At 38.4% G+C, this 20915-nt stretch overlaps 1 protein-coding gene across 2 annotated transcripts in view; it reads right to left on the reverse strand.

The window, feature by feature from the left end:
* MED13L (mediator complex subunit 13L) overlaps positions 1 to 20915 on the reverse strand; it is a 202315-nt gene that overhangs the window by 36055 nt on the left and 145345 nt on the right. For both annotated transcript variants that reach the window (XM_063350783.1, XM_063350782.1), the window contains 10 exons: positions 18659 to 18804; positions 17091 to 17285; positions 16517 to 16708; positions 11570 to 11732; positions 10641 to 10745; positions 6506 to 7234; positions 5860 to 6082; positions 4862 to 4967; positions 4326 to 4450; positions 2837 to 2936 (listed from right to left, as the gene is read on the reverse strand). In XM_063350783.1, coding sequence (XP_063206853.1) covers positions 2837 to 2936; positions 4326 to 4450; positions 4862 to 4967; positions 5860 to 6082; positions 6506 to 7234; positions 10641 to 10745; positions 11570 to 11732; positions 16517 to 16708; positions 17091 to 17285; positions 18659 to 18804 — 2084 coding nt within the window. The remainder of the gene's footprint in view (positions 1 to 2836; positions 2937 to 4325; positions 4451 to 4861; positions 4968 to 5859; positions 6083 to 6505; positions 7235 to 10640; positions 10746 to 11569; positions 11733 to 16516; positions 16709 to 17090; positions 17286 to 18658; positions 18805 to 20915) is intronic.

Raw genomic sequence — 20915 nt, forward strand, 5'->3', positions numbered from 1 at the left:
ACAAACAAACAAAACCCCCAACAGAAAGGCTTAAAAAAGCATAAGGCAATAAAACAAAAATCAAAACAAGTCTTGCATTTTCTTCTCAGCTACATTCTTTCTCCTTCCAGCTACCAGCTTCCATATTTATTTTGCTTAAAATTCAGAATATATGTTATCTTTTCTTGGTTGAATTAGGACAAATATTCTCTGGACGTAGCCATCACTCTGGTGAATTTACCGTTAAAATACTCGAATTAGAGAAGGGTAAATTCCCATAGGTATCTCTTCTTAAATACTTCTTCTGACAGACTAAATGCCCATTTCCATTCCTATACATGCATCCAACCTGAGCTGACAGGACACAAGGACGTATTTGTATTCTATAATTTTTGCAGCCTAAAGATTACGAAAAATTCATAAATAAATACAGATGGATTTCTGACTGGTAAACACTGCATTGTGGAAATCCAAACTGGTGAAACATTGAACTCTCAAAAACAAATTGTAAAAGACAGACACAAGTAATGGAATTAAAATTATATATAGCTTATACATATGAATACATACCCTAACAGTACGTTTTTGTAGGACACTGCAGCCTCAGGATGTGTCTCCACTCTGCCTTAACAGAGCTGAAACCTGAATTTCATTCTTTTGTGCACAGAATGAGACAGCCAGTCTATTTATTTCTTTAGACAAAGGGAAACAACTCAAATAGGTGAAAGTCCTCTCAAAATGGAGTTCTGTTGGCAATAACAGTCAGAACTGACCCCAAAGTCTTTCACAACCTGGAATACTAGGGTAAATAATGGGATATGAATTATTCCCACTCAATTGGTTTGGCGTTTGGGGTTTGGTTTTGGGTTTTTTTTTTTCCTTTCTCAGTCTTTAAATTTAAAAGACCTTAGTCTTGTCCTGATAGAGGATAAATTAATGTTGAAAACAGGTTCAGTAGAATGGAAAAAACTATTTTCCACACAATGCTAGTATGAAATGTAATCTTCAGGATGCCAGCTGGATTAGCTACTGCCTCTGTCTTTCAACAGAGAGAAGTGTGCTTTAGAAACGGGAGAAAGGGGGACAGGAAGGAAGGTTAAAATGAAATGTGGTCAGTGGGACTTTATTATGATGTACAAGGCATTTCACTTCCCTGCAGATACTGTTATGCCTCGACAGCTGGTGTCAAGGCGACAGCTACAAAACAGAAGTGGAGTGTATCGATTTAACTTATTTCATACAGCTCTGGAGTATATCATTTTCTCACACTCAACCTCACTCCAGTTAGCAAAATTCTGCAGTGCAGATTCATAAAAAAGTTTAATTACAAAAAATCCCCCAACCCTACAGCAACAGGCTAACTACCATTAGTCATTTTCATGTGTGTCATGCTTGAAAAAGCTTTGCATATTTTAAAAAGCTATGGATCAACTAAACCTGTCAAAATCCAATCTCTGTATACTTCAGGCTTCTACATTTGAGTAAATCAGCACAGCTTTTATGGGTCCATAAAACTCTGACTCATCTCCTTCAGACTGTTTTTTTTCTTCTCCTCAATTTGTTCTCATTACCAGCTAACGTTAATGAGAAGGCATTACAGAATGATTTGCAGAGAGATTTGATTTCTGCTTATAGCGGCCACAAAAATCAAACATTCTTCCTCCATACCACTAAGTAATTTGTAATTCATAATTTGATTGGTTAGTATTACACCAAAAATTCTCACCTTCCTCCTCTTGCACATACATATATACATTTCTCTTTCATGTCAAGAGAAATGCCACCTATATAAATAGAATCATAGAATCATTTAGGTTGGGAAAGACTTCAGCGAGTCCAACCGTTAACCCAACACTGCCAAGTTACCAGTAACCCATGTCCCTCAGCACCATGTCTACACGTCTTTTAAATCCCTCCAGGGACAGTGACTCCACCACTTCCCTGGGCAGTCTGTTCCAATGCTTGACAACCTTTCAGTGAAGAAATTTTTCCTAATATCCATCCTAAACCTCCCCGGCGCAACTTGAGGCCATTCCTCTTGTCCTATCACTTGCTACTTGAGAGAAGAGACCGGCACCCATCTCACTACACCCTCCCTTCAGGTGCAAGAAATGCAAGAAAACCCATCTATCTCAGCCAGTAAAAGTTATCATTCCAAACACAGTTGTTGGCACAGTCCTTACAAAAAAGCTCTATTGTTTTAATCTACGTTTCATACATTTTCAGCATACTAAGTTTAATTTCTAAATCTCCTGCACTCCTATAGCCTTCCTTGTACATGTGTAGTGCCTGCAACGTGTCTTCAGTTAGAACCTAGCTCTTCGATTTTAATCACGCACTTCCACATCTAGATTAAACCCTGCCTGAAGGTGGTTTTAGTCTGAATTTGTCAAATGCTGAATGCAATTTTCTTCCAAGACAGGTTGTGCCATAATGTCCAACTGGTAAGTCTAGCTTTAAATTCTTTAAAAAGAAGAATGATTTATACTTAAAGAAGGATATGGTAATGGTTTGACTAACTGAGACTAAATACTGAATTGAGAACAGAGGGGATAGCTTCTAAATGATTTGTAACAAATCCCTCCCGTACTTCCAACCTAAGACAATAATGTCAAAAGAAGAGCATCTGAAATCTCAGCAGGCACATTAACTACACGTCTATATTACCATCCACTGTTTTCATTAAAATCTGCTTATCCTCCTTTAATATTGGCAACTGGTAATTACAGAACAAAATAAGCACACTACCTCCTAGCCCTGAAAAAATAACATTATAAGCTTCCTACAGAAAGGCAGTATGGTAGCTATAAGAAGATTTTAAATGTCAACAAAGTGGTAATCAGTTGTTGCTACTTACTTGGTGGGTAAGGTACTGCTGTTCTACCATCCTTCCCTACAGGGCGTTCCTCAGACCCTACTGTGGGCATTTTTGATGACCGAAGAGCTGGTGATACAGCCTAAAAGCAGAATAATCACACACCATCTTAAAAAAATGTACAAAATATTAGAATTCATAAGGTATTAATAATTCCGGAAACTCTCTGAATGAGATTTCACAAGAAACAAAAAAGTTTACTTTTCTACTCTCCCATCCGCTCCCCCCAAGGAGGCTGGATTTCTTTTTCTTCTCTTTCAACACTAAAACGAAACAAAATCTCTGAAATATTTGCCTGCCCAAACACCCCCCCAATATATAGATACATACATATAAGCATATCACATGTATCTATATACACACACAAATTACATCGAAAATGTTATCACAAACACTGGACGTGAAATTAATGTGCCTACTTGACCTGAGAACAACGACGAGAACAGGACACAGAGTAAGAAGGCCATAAGCAGACTACCACAGGAGAGAGCTCAATACGTGCAAGTTTTAAGACAGGAAGAACATTAGGTCTGTCCAGGCCAACTACACAGAAAAAGGTAATTTTTTTATTTTGACACAACAGTCCTCTAGTAGATTTGCATATTAACTGCGACATCTTAAGTGCAGTTTGTGTAGAACCACAGAACAGGGAGAAGTGGTAAATAAATTGGTGTACTTGAAAAGTACTGCCAAGAACCAGGCATTAGACTTTTAAATACTATTACCTACTATCAGTCGGATCTCCCTCTGTATCATTATGGCTATATTAGATTAAGCTTAAAAACAGTAATTATTCAAGCTTTGCCCTTCTATGTGTCTTGATTTTTTTTTTTCCTGGTAACTGATGTAAATCTGCTTTTCCTTTTGTATTTCCTAATATTCAGCAACTATTCCTCTTTGCACTGAAATAAACCGCTTGTAGGAATAGAAATGCTTCAGAGAATTACTGAAATTCACTAAGGTTGAATTTAATTTTCTTTGGGCAACATCTCAAACAAGGTAAAAGAACAAATCACCAGTTAATAAAACTAGGATCTTTTCCATAACTCTCAAACAAACACAAAATACTGACAAAAGCTAAGGGCACAAAACTAGATGTAATGATAAAGCAACTACATTGCTTAACCTATGGAAGTATTCTTATAGCCTGTCTACGCAATGACTGAATCAGCAAGTTAGTTGTATGCAGGTTCCCCTCAGGACTGAAAAACTGTCAGACAACGCAAGCTTTGATGTTACCCAAGTGATCTCCTAATATCGCTGAATTATACAGTGATGATTTCTCTCCATGATGGATCTCCTGAAAGGATACCTCTCTCTGCTAGCAACTCTTCCTAGTTAAAATCCAAGCCTCCTACCTCGAAACTCTCGTATCTATTAGGGATAATCACTCCCCACTAGGATTCCATCCACATCCTTTTCTTTGGCAGAGGTTTAAGTCTACAGAACACTCAGCCCTACAAAGACTTACACCAAGCTCATCTTCATCTGAATTATCAAAGATATTGTCTAGGTCATGAAGTGATGGAGCCAGATCCGTCACCTGTGTGAGGCTACCAGAGCCTACTCGGCCTGCAGCATTGTCTTGCCGGGTATCTATCAAAAAGAAAGGGAAAACCCCATGAAAAATGGGAGTAAAGTTAAGCACAAAATCACCTTTTTTCAATTTTACTTCCCACTCTAAACATGGGACAAGCAAGAATCACTGAGACCCCTTTTCTATGTTGTAGTCTAGAAATAGCTCTGCCGTCAAGTTTTAAGCAAGCACCAAAGGTCAATCGCGAAAGAACGAAGGCAGCTACTGCTTAACTTTAATATTATAGAAAGAATAAATAATTACATTATTATAAAAAGGACAAGCAGAATCAAGTTTTTTCCATCTCAGGAGCTGTCTATAGCTCTCATTTTACAGTAAAATGTTCAGTATGTGATTTTTTCCTTTCAGATTTCACTGCATAACTTTGAGCGTTTTTGCTTTGCAGAGTGAATTAAAAAGCTTTTACTCACCAGTCTTAGGAGCAGAACTGAAAATAGACATGGCATCTTTTCCATCAGGAACTGGTGTAGAATGACCCGTTGTGGGGATCTCCTTGGTACCAATTCCATCTTCTGACTGTACAAAAAATCCAAGAGTTTTTAGTGGATATTAATTTAAGCTATGTAAGAACAACTGTTTTCCTAGGTCAAGCCAAACTTAGGGCTCTGGATTAAATGCTTTGAGAAGCAAAACAAAATTTAAGAAGGGAAAAGAACACAGTTGTCTGCTGTTTATCTACGTCTTACGAAAAACGTGAAGTAACGTTGTGTATTATTTACAAAGGATTCCACATACATCAGTTAACTTTGATAGCCAGTACAGATAATTAGCCACTCCAATTTCTCCAGAAAACATATCTTCTAGAATTTTAAGCTTGGTGGTTACCCACACAAGAACAATGCGTGAGTAGCCAGGCAGTGAAGCAGCTCTGTAATGGGTAAGATGCATAAGGAGTACAATGCACACAGGGCAGGTGAAGACCAAAGAATGGTGATTAAATTGCTTCTGTTCACATATGGAAGAACACCTCTAAGGAAATGTTCAATCCAATATAGTGTCCCTGCCACAAATCCTCTCAGCAGAAGGCTACACTAATTTTGCCCAAGGGAAGAAAAATAAGCTTGGGCTGGAGAGATCTGAGCTTTGCAGTGAGGTGAGATGTCAAGCTGAAGCAAGCAAGAAAGATAAAAAGCAGCCCAGCAAATTCTTTCATCTCTACAAGCGAATATAAGGCTCAAAGTATTTTATTTCTTAGCTTAAATCTGGAACCTGCTGCTGGTCAAGCTGAATATATATAACTGGAAAGTATTCCTTGTAACAGCAGTGTTTTCATATACAAACAGGTTCAGAGGGACGCCAGCAAATACCAGCTCAAAAACACCACAGTGAAATGAAGTTTCTTCCTGTGAGCCAGTGCAGAAAGTCCAGTAAGAACATTAATGATAAAGACTCTGGATTTACATGTTACCTTGTTCTTTTTCGAAGGATCTTTCTCAGCCCCAAGTTTGCATTTTTTATTGCCAGTGAAGCTGTACTTTATATCACCATCTTCAAAAGTGTAAGGGTCACTAGCGTCTCCCAAGCCTTCTCCAGGCTGTTGTATCAGAGGCAGGGGGTCAAGATAGTTCAGTGTCTGCACTGGTTTCTGCTCTTCCAAAATTTTAAACCGTTTATTAGGTTGTGCTAAGAGCCTGAAAGTAAAAATAAACAAGCAAACAAAGCCATCATGAAACAAACCAAACATACAGAGAAAAATAACAGCTCTTCAGATCTGTAGCTGTCACACACAAATACAGCCCACGTCTCTCTCCATCCTCCTTCATCCAGCAGAAATGCTTTTTCCTCAAATAAAGGATGCATTTGCCTACATTTAGTATTAAACATCTTACTGTATTAACAACTGCTTTGGGACAATGAAAAAAGAATTGATCTTGTCACTGTATAAATCAAAATACTTTGAAGAACACATAACCTTTTCAGCCTAGCAAAACTCCATTGTAATTACCAAAATGTTACAGTGAAGCCTTCTACTTGTTTCAGTTTCAACTGCAAACAGAGTTTGGTCATGCTTATAATTTAATAAAACCACCACGGGGATCTATTTGCACTCCTACCTTTTCAGTGCAGTGCTGTCCGAGTTTATTTCCATCTTGGCATCATATCTCTCACACGGAAGATCTGGCGGCCTGAACTCTGGATCATCACTTGATGGGACGCTATAGGTCCTCCACATATCTACTGACTCATTGTTCTGGATTATCCCGCAGTATAATGCCGTCTCACTGACCTCTGCCATCAGAGGTAACCTCTGTCCAACAAGGACTGTCCTATCGTCTAAGCTGGGCAAGGGCTGAAGCTCCAGCCCACTGCCATAGAGTGCTGGGTTTACAGGTACGGAAGGGGGGTCCAGGTTCTCTGCTTCCTGGCCTCTTGGCTGGGGGCTAAGGGTGGGAGGCAGAGGGGAAGTAGGGGAACGGGGTGAATCCATAGGATTCATATTAATTTGCTTGCTTGGATTTCTAGCAGGTATAGATAGCGGCTTCTCGTATTTTCTGGGATTAGGAACTTCTAAAGAGGGCTCTATTCCCGCTAAGCCCAGTTTCTGCCCTGATGTGTCCTGCTCCATGCATAGCTCTTCAGTCACAGAGGGCCGATGGTGAAATGGCATCATAGGCCTTTTTTGCAGTTTATCTCCTTTTTCCTGTCTCTCTGTTGTTTTGTGCTTTGAAGAGGCAGGAGGTGGCAACGATGAAGATGACGATGTTCCCACACTGAATCCTGGCTGATTTATCGTTGGGGGACGGCTGGAGCCAGCAGCACAACGCTGTTTGAAAACCTTGTGCCTGAAAGCAGAGGCAGAAACAAGTCACCGCATGGTTTATACGGTTATCTGATCTAATGGGGGGAAAAAAACCCCAAAGAACAGCACTGAGAAATCTCGTCTCTGTTCCTGATCATTTAACAGATTCTGATCTGGACCAGGTCGTTCAAGCCAACTTTGCTGCAGTTTCTCTGACCTATAAAATGGAAAATGACAGTCTCCAGAAAACAGCATTCAAAGGAAAGATTTAATGCTTATAAAAGCTTAGTACTGCTCAGATGGAAGGCAATATAACAAAAAAATCCAAGCTACTGCTGTTTTCATTACCCTAAAGATAGCCTTTCAAATAAAATTACCGCTGTGGAACTACATCACGACTCTTGCACACTCCTGAGCATCTGTTACAAAAGATTCAGATCGGAATTGTTTTAGTTATGTTCACAGACACAATACATGGCAGGATGCTCTCATGGCAGTTTTCTCCTCCATATCAGGGAAGGAAAAATAAGTACAACTCTAGTCCAAAAACAAAACAAACAAAAAAAACAAGGAGAAAAAAAAAGAGAAGAAAAAAGCAACTACCGACTGATGAACACAGCATGAACACATATTTTAAAAATATTAAAAACAAAAAATGCAGTAACACACAAACTTATTACTGGTTTCAGATTTTAATTTGGCTTTTTAAAATTTGTATCCAGTATCTTTGAGACTGGGAAGCACAGGAGTGAATTGCAGTATTTCAGGTACTGCTAAACAGTATTTTCCTCATATAGCCGATGGTCCCCAAGGATGTTACAACAGGGACATATAACTCTGTCCGTATTTTTATTGCTTTTTTTTGTTGTTGTTTGGGGGTTTTTGTTTAGTTTTTTTTAAGCTGAGCGGAAATTGGAAGATGTATTGTGTTTAACATTTATATCTGTTTAAAGTTAAATACCACAGCAAAATAAATCACTCCATCCCTACTTTTGTTTACGAACAACAATATCTAGGACAGCAACAAAACATTTCAAAACATATCATACGCTTTTTACTCACAAAGATAAACTACATTACCACAAGTAAAGTGGACTACTAGATTGAAGAAAATCAATTCTGCTTTTATGACTTAGCTATGAAAATATCCGAGTTTTATAGCACCCAGCGGCTGTCAAATGGTACAAATACAACTTCTTGTCCTTGCTACATCTTTTTCCAGTAACCATCCATGCTGCGTGGTATGGTCCTGGCTTGCTTTGTGGGCTGTGCTGTTACCAGGCCGTGTTGCAAATTCTCTGCCGCAGCAGATGGTCTTTAGCTGCAATCACCCATAATGTGGAGCTAATGCCCTAGTAGCTGAAGATTTGCCTTAAGCATGTTCTTGTAACATTTCATTGACTTAATTCTCCATCATTCACCGTATTTTAACTGACCGCAGGAAATTATTTTAGGCAGTCTGTTGTGCCACACACACAGCTGGGTTTATAGAAGATCGTATTTGATGCTGAACACCAGAAAACCCTTTAAGACTCCATATTTAAGATCATATCTTGAAATTTATACCCTCATTTATACAATACACACAGAATGGGCACAGTAATTACTAAAACAATATCTATATGACAGTAGCTGTCCAGTTTCTGCAGCTACACAGAAAATTTTTATAGCTGTTTGAAATCAGGTACTGCCTTTATTTTAAGGATTATGTTTTCATTTCCAGGTGCTGTGTTTCCTAACTCCAGCATGCTGTAGTTATCGCTGGAGCTATTAAAAGACAGTGTGAAGTTGCAAATGCAGCTGAACCTATCCACCGATTAAGGTTTCCATTGCCCACTACTGATTCCTCACCCTTTCCAGGCGAGCCTGGACCTCAGTTTTCCACAGGAAACACTTGGCATCCTGAAAAAACGTTTATCTGCTCTGCATTTTTGAGTATATACATACAAGCAACATATAATCAGGGGTTAAAGAGCAAGGCTGCAGGAATCAGGGGTTAAAGAGCAAGGCTGCAGGAGAGCAACACTTTCACTTTGGACACAGCGCAGAGTCTCCAGGTCGAACACTCTGCCCTCTGCATGATGCACAATTCCTCTACATCCCTTTCTCTCTTCTTCTAAATACACAAAGGAGAACTGGCTTCAGGAAAAGTCAAACGCAAAAGGTACAAGGACACAATCTCGCTTCATTCAGTTTTGGACAATGGAAATTTCTAATCAGCAACCCTTCAGAGATTGTGAGAACGCTACATTCCTACATTTCTCTGGACAGCCAAGTCTAAAGAGAAAGCTCTGCAGAGACTGCTGTGGCAGGTAACACGTTTAATGATTTGGTTAGACAATATATGAATTTTACTACTATTAAGAACAGCGTTATTCTCGAGTTTACTTTGCTGTTAAAAGGAAAATAAAGAAAAAAGAAAAACAGCTGTGCCCCCACCAGACGAAAAGCAGAGAATCATTTCAGCCACATCACTGGCTGTCGTGTTGACTATTGTTTGGGCAAAGACCCTTATTGCAGTTGGGGAGGGGCAGGGGGGGATGAGACAGGAAAAAAAATTATATGAAAAGGGTTAGCAGAGGACAATCAGCATTTCTGTTAGATCATATGAATAGCATTTACATCTGTGCATACTTAAGGAATAACTTCTTTAGGTCATAAAAACACCTTTACCAATCTTGTACACAGATGGTCACCTTAGGAATTAAAAATTTTAGTAGAACCCATTTCACAGGACTATTTCACTGGAAATTGTTTTTTTCCTAGCCCTGTAACATCGCTCTGATAATTTTCAGAATTGGTGGTGCTGGTTTGCCTCTCCTGAGCGAACAGCACTGGAACTTTAGGCATTCATCAAAGATGACAGATAATTTAATAAACTCTTGAAGTGTTTGTGTAAGTGAGCTGTGATTTCTCGTTGATCAGTTGACAGCAGATGACCATGCTGCAAGGCTTTGTACTCTCTTGGGTGTTTTTTGGTGTCCAATGTGGATATGGCAGATTGACTAGAGGTACACAGAGTAAAGTGTTTCTTAAGGATATTTTTCCTCTTCCTCTAAACAGGGACAGTAGCGCTATCTCCCCATCAGGATGCTCTGAAATTTAGGCAGCTTCTGTCCCTCTTCATCATGAGTCTTACCGCTCCAAACTGTACAGCTCACATCTCCAAAAAGCCTGAAGGATGAGTTCATTATGAATGAGAAATATTTGAGTGATTCTAGCCCCCATTCTCTTGGCTAGGATCGTTTTTCCACTCAAGTTGACTACTGCAAGTGACAGTGATATGAGATGCATATTAATCACCCGCATATGAGTGATGATCACAGTTTTTACGATTAGAGTTCCCTCTTCTCGCAGCTAAAATGTAACTCCCTTTTGTAAGTGTACCTCTGTCTGAATTAAACAGGGCTCTTCCAATATAATAAATGCTTACTCTCTTCAAGGCTCACCTGGAACAAGAACAACTGACTCTTTGGACTGGATCCACAAAATCCCAAGAAACAGTATTGTTAGGAACTTCCTCTTCCAAATTTGCAGTTGTAATTTGATTCCTCCTGAAGAAAAGATTATTTTAGTAGTTATCACCTTTTGTAAAACAAAATTTTAAAAATGCACATGCATAAGTTCACATATGTTCCCCTCAAAGAAATTACTTCCTTCTACTTCACCTTTGAAACAGAATTCTGTATTTAACAGTAGTTCCCTCTACTACTCCTTAAAACTTCCAGTTTGATTTATGTGGGAGCATGGTACCAGCTCTACATCAGATAGCTCTGTTTGGAGTTTGAGCACAAGAAGCAAGGGGCAATTTAAAGTGAATCTGGAAATTCGTCTGACATCTCCAGTGAGGAAATTGCATGGAAATAATGAAAAATAAAGATTCCATGCCATGAATATGCTTTAAATCTCCAGTAATAAAGGTCTAACAACATTAATATACCATATCCTTGTCGATTGGAATTTTAGTCCAACACATGCAATGTAATGCTTTACAGATATTACCCTTTAGAGTTCTAAGTATCAAATACATACTATTTGTTCTCCAGTCACACAACTTTCAGTCTAGTAACTACAACTGCAGCTAGAAACTGCAATCAATAAATCTGAAAGCATCTAGCTGAAGGCACTTATTATGGATTTGTAACCTCAAAGACTGTCACAATTAAGATACACAACTGCAAATACAACGCTAAGTGTTAGGAGTCTTCAGCTGAACACAGTAACAAATTTTCTTTAATAATGCTGTTCTGCATCATTAGCTTTGATTAGTGGCAAAAGAATTCTGTGAGGAATAACATCATCTAAGGCAAAACTATTACAATTTAAACTATATATTATGTGTTATTAATAAACAAAACCGTCAGAACTGCTGCCTTACTTGGACTGTGACCTGTTGAGAATGCATTCCTTCCAGACACGGTGAACCATATGATTGTGAAATTTTGGAGTAATCTTGCTTGATTTCTTTGGACTGTGTACACTAACTGTCCCCTCCTGTACAGCTGAATGGCTGATACTGCTCTGAGAGCATCCACTTTCTCCTGCAATATAAATGAAGCATTAATGTTACAGCTGTTCTTAACGTTCACATTAGACACTTTCCCTCTTACAAGGCTGCTGACCACACAGATGTTCACATTCACTAGAAAGTGCCTAAAGCTTCATTACGAAAGGCTAAGTAAACTACATTTCAAAGCAACACTTGCCTTTGGGGTAACAAAGGTGGCACTAGGTTATACCAGGTACATACGGAGTACAGCCATGCATGTATTATCTCACCTTATGTGAGATAATACACTCTGCTGCTTAAATGGAGGGAGTTCAAATAGCCCCCTACAGCCTTGGATTGAATTACTACGAAATAGTGCAGATAGAGGTTTCTCCCAATCATCCTGTATGTTAAACTTGAATTTATATAGTCTTTGGTGAGTTGCTTTCAACACTAAATTTGTTATAATATGGATGGTTCTAAATCTATTGAGAAACCAAATAATTTATGTAGACTATTTCAAAGCAAGAATCAGTTTTTTATATCCAAGATAAAACTTCACTGAAGAAACGAATGGATTAGTGTGATGCCATTTCTTTATAATATGCTTGAATTGAAATACCAGTATCAAAATGTGCTCTGGTAAAAATCTTACAGTAGAAATGTATGCTACTACAGAAATTGTTTGACTGTTGATCATTAGTGTATACTATTAACATAGTATGTGAGGTTCTCAGTCATACTGTATGATTATCAGAGAGATAACAATTTGAGATATTACTTCAACATGTTAACAGCCTGAAAGCTATGACATTCTGCACTTCATTTCTTTCTGTCTGTGATGCAGAAACCATATCAGCTATTGTATAAGCAGATGCTTCTTTTCCTACTATGAAATACGGTTTTGGTTTAGATTAACTGAAATCTAACACAGTCATCTTTACAAAGTACAACAGTAGAGGGAGCTTTAGGTTCACTGGCGACTGAGTAACCCTCCTACTCTGCTCTGGATGGAAAAGTAAGTAAGAATATGCCGCATTTTAACAAGGTCAAATCAGTGTACAGAACACTTTGTCCTTCTGCCTGACGCAATTTAAGAAGCCTTAAGAATGAAACGCTGAAAGGATTCACTGCTATACATCACTGCATCTAACTAGGTAATATTTCTATCAGGTGACTTTCAAAACACAACTTTTAAAATTGTGCACAAGCTGTATCTTCTTTGATTCTTCATGCCTTTTCCCCCCCTCTCCGGTTAGACCTTCCCAAGTTCTCTTTTTATAAACAATTCTAATTAAAAACAAAAAAGAAAAAAGAAAAAAAAAGAGGCAGTCAAAACTACAAATCCCTAGACATACTGAGGGCTGTGGCTCTAAATTTATTTCACTGGCTTTCAGATGTTCTACAACATTGTGAACTTGACAGATCATCAAGGACCGTTACAACTGCCAGGAAAAAAAAAAAGTATGATGGAAAGGGAAGGATAGGAAGTATGAGATGACAAATAAGGAGCTACCAGAGCTTGCAAGTTACATTTGAGTGCATTAATTATTGTTTTCCAAAATTCTGTAATATTTTTCTACTACACAGTGCAGCAATACATGGCATAACATGAAACAGAGCTTTGCAGCAGGCAAAAACATTTTGTTCTCATACAGTGACACTGATTTTTATCCATGAAAATCACTGACAAACTACTGGAGCACACACAAATACCTACGTCATATAACGGTATAAACACCGGAGGACACAACCAGCCACTCACCGGAGGTCACTTCACAATCCCTACGCCGCAGTCTGTTTCTAGATATGAAAAATGCCATTCCCTAGTTTCAGTAGCGATTTGTTTTGCCGCATACTTTAGACACAATCATGGAAAATGTGACTGAAAGAGACCTGAAGAGATCATCTAGTCCATCCCCTGCTTCAAAGCTGGATCAACACATGTGACTAACCTGGTCTTTAAAAACGAACAAACAAATCCCCCAACAACCCACCCACCTCTCTGCTAATGGCAATTCTGTAGCTTCCCGCCAGCCAGTTTACTCTAACACTTCATTATCCTTCCTCAGGGAAAGTTTTTCCTCATGTTTAACCTAGTTTTGCTTCGCTCCAGTTTAGGTTCAGCAGAGAAAAGATTATTCTTTTTCTCCTTTTATGTCTCTGAAGACTGTTACAGCGTCTCTCCTTCAAATTTCTCTTCTCTAGACTAAACAACTTCAATTCTTTCCACCTTTTCCTGTAGGTCCTGTTTGCAAAATCTATAATCAGTCTCACTGCACTTTTCTGGACTCCATCCTATTTGTCCACATCTTTAAGCGTTCAAAAGCAGACATGGTACCAGAACCGCATTTTACTAGTATGGGGCAGAACTGAAGTATTATTCATGTGCCGCAGACTAATCGAGTTTATGTATGCCATTTACTGATTCTGAACTACGTGACGTGTTTTGCCATTCATTTTCTCCAATTTTTCAAGGTCTTTTAAAATGGCGTGTGATAGAATATAAAGGAATCCTTTCACTTTTCTCTGCAGAGGCACCTCTCTGATACAACTTCATACTGCCTTCAAACAACAGCAGAGATCAAACAGAAACTGTGACTGCCACATTGGACAATATGAACACTTTTTAGATATTAATAGTTTATAAATATTCTCAAATAGAATCCCCTTGTGACATTGTACAAGTTTAACAGGGATCTGAAAAATTTGAAAAAACAATAGCACATTAAAATACGCATCAATACTTAAATAGAGACTGTTATTTAGAAGTCAATTGTCTTGCTTCGGTTGATTAAAAATAAGCTTTTTCCTTATTTTAACTATTAATTGCTTTGAAAAACAGATTTCGAAGAGAAATTTCAAAGAGAATGTAAATCTCACATTTTATATTATTAGCAGTAAATACTGAATACTTTGATTGTCTTTATATGCAGGCACTGTTCATGGACAAGTGAATCTAGACAAGTACTCCACGGTAATGAAGCAAACGATGATTAGTTTTCCTTGGCTTTGCATCCAGATTGATCCTCTTGATGTGCCGTAAGTATCTAATAAAGTCTGAACTACCTTGGTACCTCCTTACACCTCAGTGAGGGTACAACAAGGATTCTTTATCCCCATCTGGCTGCACCATCTCACAGAAACTTCTAGGAACTTCATGTCTTTGACACTTCTATTGCTCTGTGAAATTTGGTAAGCACTAATCAACAAGTTCAAAAAAGTAGAAGTTCAAGCAGAAGAAGGATTCCCAGCGGTAAGTGGTGTCTAACAATTTTGCTAACGTGACTGAAGTCAAGAGAATCTTGTGTGAACTGAGAACTCAATTTCAAATAATAATCACTTGCAAAGCATACAACATGCTGATGCTTGTGAAATTATTATTAATAAAGGCTACAAGGAGAGGCTGAGAAAGCTGGGGGAGGAATCCTATCAATGTATACAAATACTTGACAGGGAGAGTAGAGCGGGTATAACCAGTGGTATCCACTGAAAAGATAAGAGGCAATGGGCATAAATTGAAATACAGGAAATTCTGTTTAAACATAAGAAAGAACTTCTTGCTGTGAGGCGGTCAGCCACTGGAACAGGTTGCCCAGAGAGGCTGTGGAGTCTCTGTTCTTGAAGAAATTCCAAACCTGATTGGACAATGTCCTGAGCAACCTGCTCTACCTCACCCTGCTTTGAGCAGAGGGCTTGGATAAGACAGACTCCGGAGGTCCCTTCCAACCTCAGCTACCTGGTAATTATGTTAGTAACTGGCAAGTCTGTAAAGAGCAAGTTCGGAAGACAATCTACACAGAAAAAAAATATAATTACTTGTAAACGTGCCTTCATTTTTTGAGGAAAAGAAATAACAATAGAATATATTTTTCTATATTAGATTTTTTTAATTATTATTTTTATTATCTTAGAAGTTTGCACCCAAACAGATGTTTCACTCTATTCCTTAGTTCTCATTTGAAACTGCAGTCCTGCATTTGTTACAGCCTAACTGCGCTGACAGCAACTAATCTTAAGGTCTTGTCTGTATTCCAGATGATGACAGGTTATGGATATTCATTTTGATCTCTGAGGAGCAACAGGATATACATATTCATTACATTTCAACAAAGTAAGATATTAAGGATCTAGTACCCACATGGCTTCTGAGATTAGACCTACTATGGAACCAAATACCTGAAAGGGGCATACTCTGTCCACACAAGCAAATATTATGCAGCACTCTGTTTGCCATCTGCATATGATGCAAGCCTATGCCAGACCTCATTTGGGAAGCCCAGCTCCGTCTTACCAATTCCAGAGACCTACACATTTCTTCTGAATGGCCTTTAATTAAAACCCAACCGCGTTGGGCAAAAAGAGTAGGTAGTGTTTGCAAATTTTTATTGTACCGACATGCATGCTTAGTTAAGTGCTGTATTTCTAGCTCTTTACAAAAAGAACTACATACTCTTCTATGTTCAATGTACTCTTGTACCACAATGAATTAACACTGTGTTCCCATCCCAACACAACAAAACCAACACTTCATAAACACTGGCAAAATCTGTCTAAAACACTGACAGACTCTAGTCTCTCAGGTGTTTGCACTACTGCACAAAGATAGTGCAGTTATAGAAAACGGAGCTTAAATGAATTCACAAAGTTTTGTTTAAAGATGTGTCCTCTTCAGGTGTGTTTAAAGCTTTAATTTATTGCAGACCTACAGAAAAAGTCCTCTCCTAACTTTCAGTCTACTGCCTGTCTTTAATCTGCTACTGTTCACATACTTATCCTCACTTATGCTATGCAAAATTGAAAGTCTGACTCCAGGCTCCTAAGTTCATCGCTTACCCATAACGGCCTGCTCTGGAGAAGTGGGTGGAGTGAGTGGCATCCCACAGGTACTAGCAGGATCCTTCACGCTTCCGAGCCCCTGCTGTCCCACATTTATATGGCCTCCAGTATTGGCAGCATTCTGTGACATGGGGATGTCACTCTGGGAGATGAGAACAAAGGCTGAAGGATACACCATCCTTACACCACCTACAAATAAATGGAAAAACAAAAGTCTTAAATATACCTGATAATACTGAGCAGCCCTAGATACTTCAACTTGTCTTCAATTTCAATTAGACAAAACTTATTATCCAAAATATAAAGAGCTAAGGATTTAACATACTAATATACATCTAACCCTCTATAACCAGTACAGAGCTGAAACAAGTAGCTTGACACTGTGGATAATAGCATGTGGGATACAGGGAGTACAGAAGCTTGAGGCAAGATAACTAGTCAGATCTTGCAGTGTCAAGAGAGCTACAAGAGAAGATAGGAAAATTATAATGGCTGTTTCTGATTAATTAGATTTTTTTTTTTTAAATCACATGGAGGAAAATAATTCTTCAGGCAGAATACTGAAACTTACCAACAATGACTTCCACTGCCACAGGGAAATCGTTGTCATATCCCAACTCTTCTTCCTCTTTCATCCCTTCCTTCTTCTTCAGCACCATGGGGTAAAAATACTGCCATTCCTCCATCAGTTTGCGAGTTGCTGGGTCTGACATCTTATATGACTGGCCCGTGAGTGTACCGTTTAAACCATAAGGACTCACCAGAACTGCAAGGTAAAAAACAACAGTATGTGTATTTCGACTGCACCAGCCAGGCTCTGCCTCTCTAGCTGGAGTCGCTCTTCCACTCGCATGCTGATTTCAGGATCTGTCTTCAGGGCAAAGCTACTGCAAAACCAGGTGAGGGTGTGAATTTAAAGCTATGTTCTGCTGCACTAGCTTCTTGTACAGCCATCCTTACTGAGCTAAAAATGAACGTTTTTGCAGTTTAGTTTAATAATTTCCACAGTGAACTAATGTAAGTGTGCTGAAAGAGCATTTGCTGTGGCACAGGGATAACCATACATGGAAGCGATAGAGGACAGATATTCAACAATAGGGTTTTTACCAGGAACATATGGTACTAGAGACTTCTCAGCATTAAAAAGGATAGAGGTAACAATATATGAAGACCACAGTCATGACAAATAAGGAAAACTACTTGCTCAAACAACAGGTATCTCCATTCAGACTCCGTTTTGATTTTAGTCATATTTGATTTGAGAAAGTAATGAATTTAGCTCACTGAAACACAACCTTCTATGATTCAAGTGTCTGAGCCTCTGTCAAAACTTTACATTTAGTAACAAAACGTTTTTCAATAAAGCTTCTATAAATTAACGTCTCTATAAACGCTCATTTTATAGTCTCTCGGTGTTTCTTTACTGTATGTTCAAGATTTCTTGCTTTAATTGCTTTGAAATTGTAATTTCAGACTGTAGTAAAGAGAGTGTAACTCAATGACTCAAGTATTCTTAAATTTTTTTTGATGTAGAGCATTGCACCACAATTGCATCATAAATTTAGTAAGCCATTAATTTAATTCTGTAAACCCCTAATTTCTTACACTGGCAGATAAACAGTCACAGATACTTCAAATTTTTCATTGTTTCTGATACATTTCCACACGCACACCCTTTTTTTAAGAAACACACAAACAAACTAGTTCACAATCAATGAACAAAAAGTACTCCTGAATTAGATAAGCTCAGTATTTTTATTCACTTAGCATTGAAGTTACAGATCTGAGCCCACTGACCTAGATACCATGTAAGAAAATCACCTTCTTAAATGATAAGACTTTTTAAACAAAACCAACTAATTTCCTTTTTTTGATTTAATATACGCATGCACCCTTAAAAATAGTGTTAATGAATAGAAAGCTCTGGAAAATTCCCATACCAATTATGGCTGGGTATAGTGTTGAAGTCCTAACAACATTTTCCCTTACGTCCGCAACTTCCTGAATAGAAGTTTCACCCAGTTGAAGAGTTGGTTAATCTTACTTTATTCAGCTCTGAAGAGAACATCACCAGAGGTGAAGTCCCTGCCACGCAGAAGTGAGGTTAAGCACACAGAGCTCCAAATCCAGCTCACTTACCTTGGAACGGGGACGGTGAGGACTGGGCCATATGGATATGCTCTTCATTGATCAGGTAGATTGGCTGGTGTTGAGCAATCTCCACGCTTGTGCACACATTGCTTTCCCCATGAAGAAAGAACGTGAAGGCACACGACAAATGTTCACTGTAGGAGAGGGGAGACAAAGGAGAAACAGATTTATTAGCACGTTAATGAACTCATAGGAGGTTGTGATTCCATAGGAGGCAGTGATTAGAGGTCAAATCTAGACTCTTCTGTTTGGTCACTTGTGGCTACCGAATACAGGTTCATTGACGGATTGAGAATTTGATATTTGCCAATATCGGCAACCATCTCAAAGATTTGTTTTCCTACTTCTTTCAGCTTATAAGATCATTACAAACAAATGGGATTTTAATGAGGATTCAAGTAGTAAAAATAGGCGTCCTCAGAAATTCTTCAAAATTCACACTGCAAGAAGTTCTATCTGAAAAGGAATAAAAAAGGAATAGGAGAGATGTTTGTCCAACACCTCAGGAGAGCCTCCATTAAAGAAAAAAAAAAGCACACGAATATTACAAAAAGGTGGAAATTGTTCCAAGATGAACCATGGATTTGCCACTGATGATTAAACTTAATTTGAAATGAATGGTATTTAAAATATTCCCATTTTATTCCACCCATACAATGACCTCCCATCATAGCTAACTATTTGCTTAGATATTCCTTGCCACAAAGCCACAAGAAAAAGAAAACAAAACACATTTCATGCTTTTTACCATCATTTTAATCAACTAAAAATTTACAGAGCCGAAGTGGTAATTATGCAGTAATTTTTCTGTCCAATACAATAGCTGCACATAGTTTTATAGCTGTTGCCTTTGGCACTGGGCCAGCCATAATGTAACCAGTGTTTTAAAGACAGCTCTTAACTACCTTCACCAAAAAAGAAATAAAACAGGCAACTATAGCAATTTTACTTTAGTATTTAAGCCAACCAACTGCTCTACTACTGTCAGCTACTTTTAAAAAAAGGCACTGATGGTCTAAAACAGGAAGCTGCTTTAATCTCACTAAATCTCTGAATGATTCTACACATCGTGTAGAACAACTCTTTGTCCTGTACTACAAGTTACTCTTCTGTGAGCCTCAAACACTACCACAAAATACCCAAAGAAAAACCGAGAAACAGTTACTTAAATGACAGACAAGAACTAAACTTCCTTGGTGCCATCATCCTGTATCCAGAAGTACTTCGTAGCAATCATTTAATTTCATGAAATAGAAGGTTTCATTGGATTTTCATTTTCACAAGGGAAAGAAATTTCACTATCATCAGTGCACATACAAGAAATAAAAAATAAAAGCAAAGCCCAATTAGTTAATCAAAACCCACTGGCTTCCTTATATAGGATGACAGCCCTTAGTATAAAAAGGTCTTAATAAATAAGGAAAAGATGAGAAATCGGATCTAAGATCAAGCAGAGATAATCTCTGCAAAGAGTTCAGCATGCAGCAGGTCAGCCTTTCTAAAGCAGAGAGCAAAGCTATTTGCAAAGCAGTCATTTTCAACTCCTGTCTTTAGGATATTACACAGAAATCCTCCTGATTCTGCAAGCTTCCTACAGTGTTTGACTGTAAAGTCTTGCTTGTCTTTTATTGAACTGAAGAAAAAAATAGCCTTCTGGGACCACACAGGGGCTCTTTCAAGTCTCTTGCAAAGTGTTGTGGGATGAACAAATCAAGTGCAATCTTATGCAACATTCACAACTATCCATAAACACTGTCAGAATAAGAAATAGACAAAAATCAGAGTTTAAAGACAAAAGATTCATTTGGTTTTGCAGGGCAGGAAATAGATGCCAGCAACTTTTTCAACTGAGAATGACCTAACACCAAAATTAATCATTAAGTTCAGAAAATTAAATAGCCTTGGATTAAAAATGTGTACAACTAATTACAGGAAAAAAGATATACAAATACAGCATTAGCCCATTTGCTGTAAGTATGAGAGATTAAAGAATAACAGCAATGAATATTACTACTGATGACCAGCTCATTTCTAGCCCTGGATCCAAAGTAAATCATGCTCAGCTATAGAGAGAGAACCAGCAAATCTCAGTCACTCAAGTATCCCTTTTCTTCAGACCACAGCTAAGAAGTCCTTATGGTGATCGAAGAAGCTCCAGCACGGAGCTCTCTCCTCTGCTCTGTCCCCAGGCCTGGCTCCCGAGGGCGGTCGCACCGTGCTTTGCCCGAGAAGAAACAGTTCCATA

The sequence above is a fragment of the Chroicocephalus ridibundus genome, chromosome 13, assembly GCF_963924245.1.
Source record: "Chroicocephalus ridibundus chromosome 13, bChrRid1.1, whole genome shotgun sequence".
Classification (NCBI taxonomy): domain Eukaryota; kingdom Metazoa; phylum Chordata; class Aves; order Charadriiformes; family Laridae; genus Chroicocephalus; species Chroicocephalus ridibundus.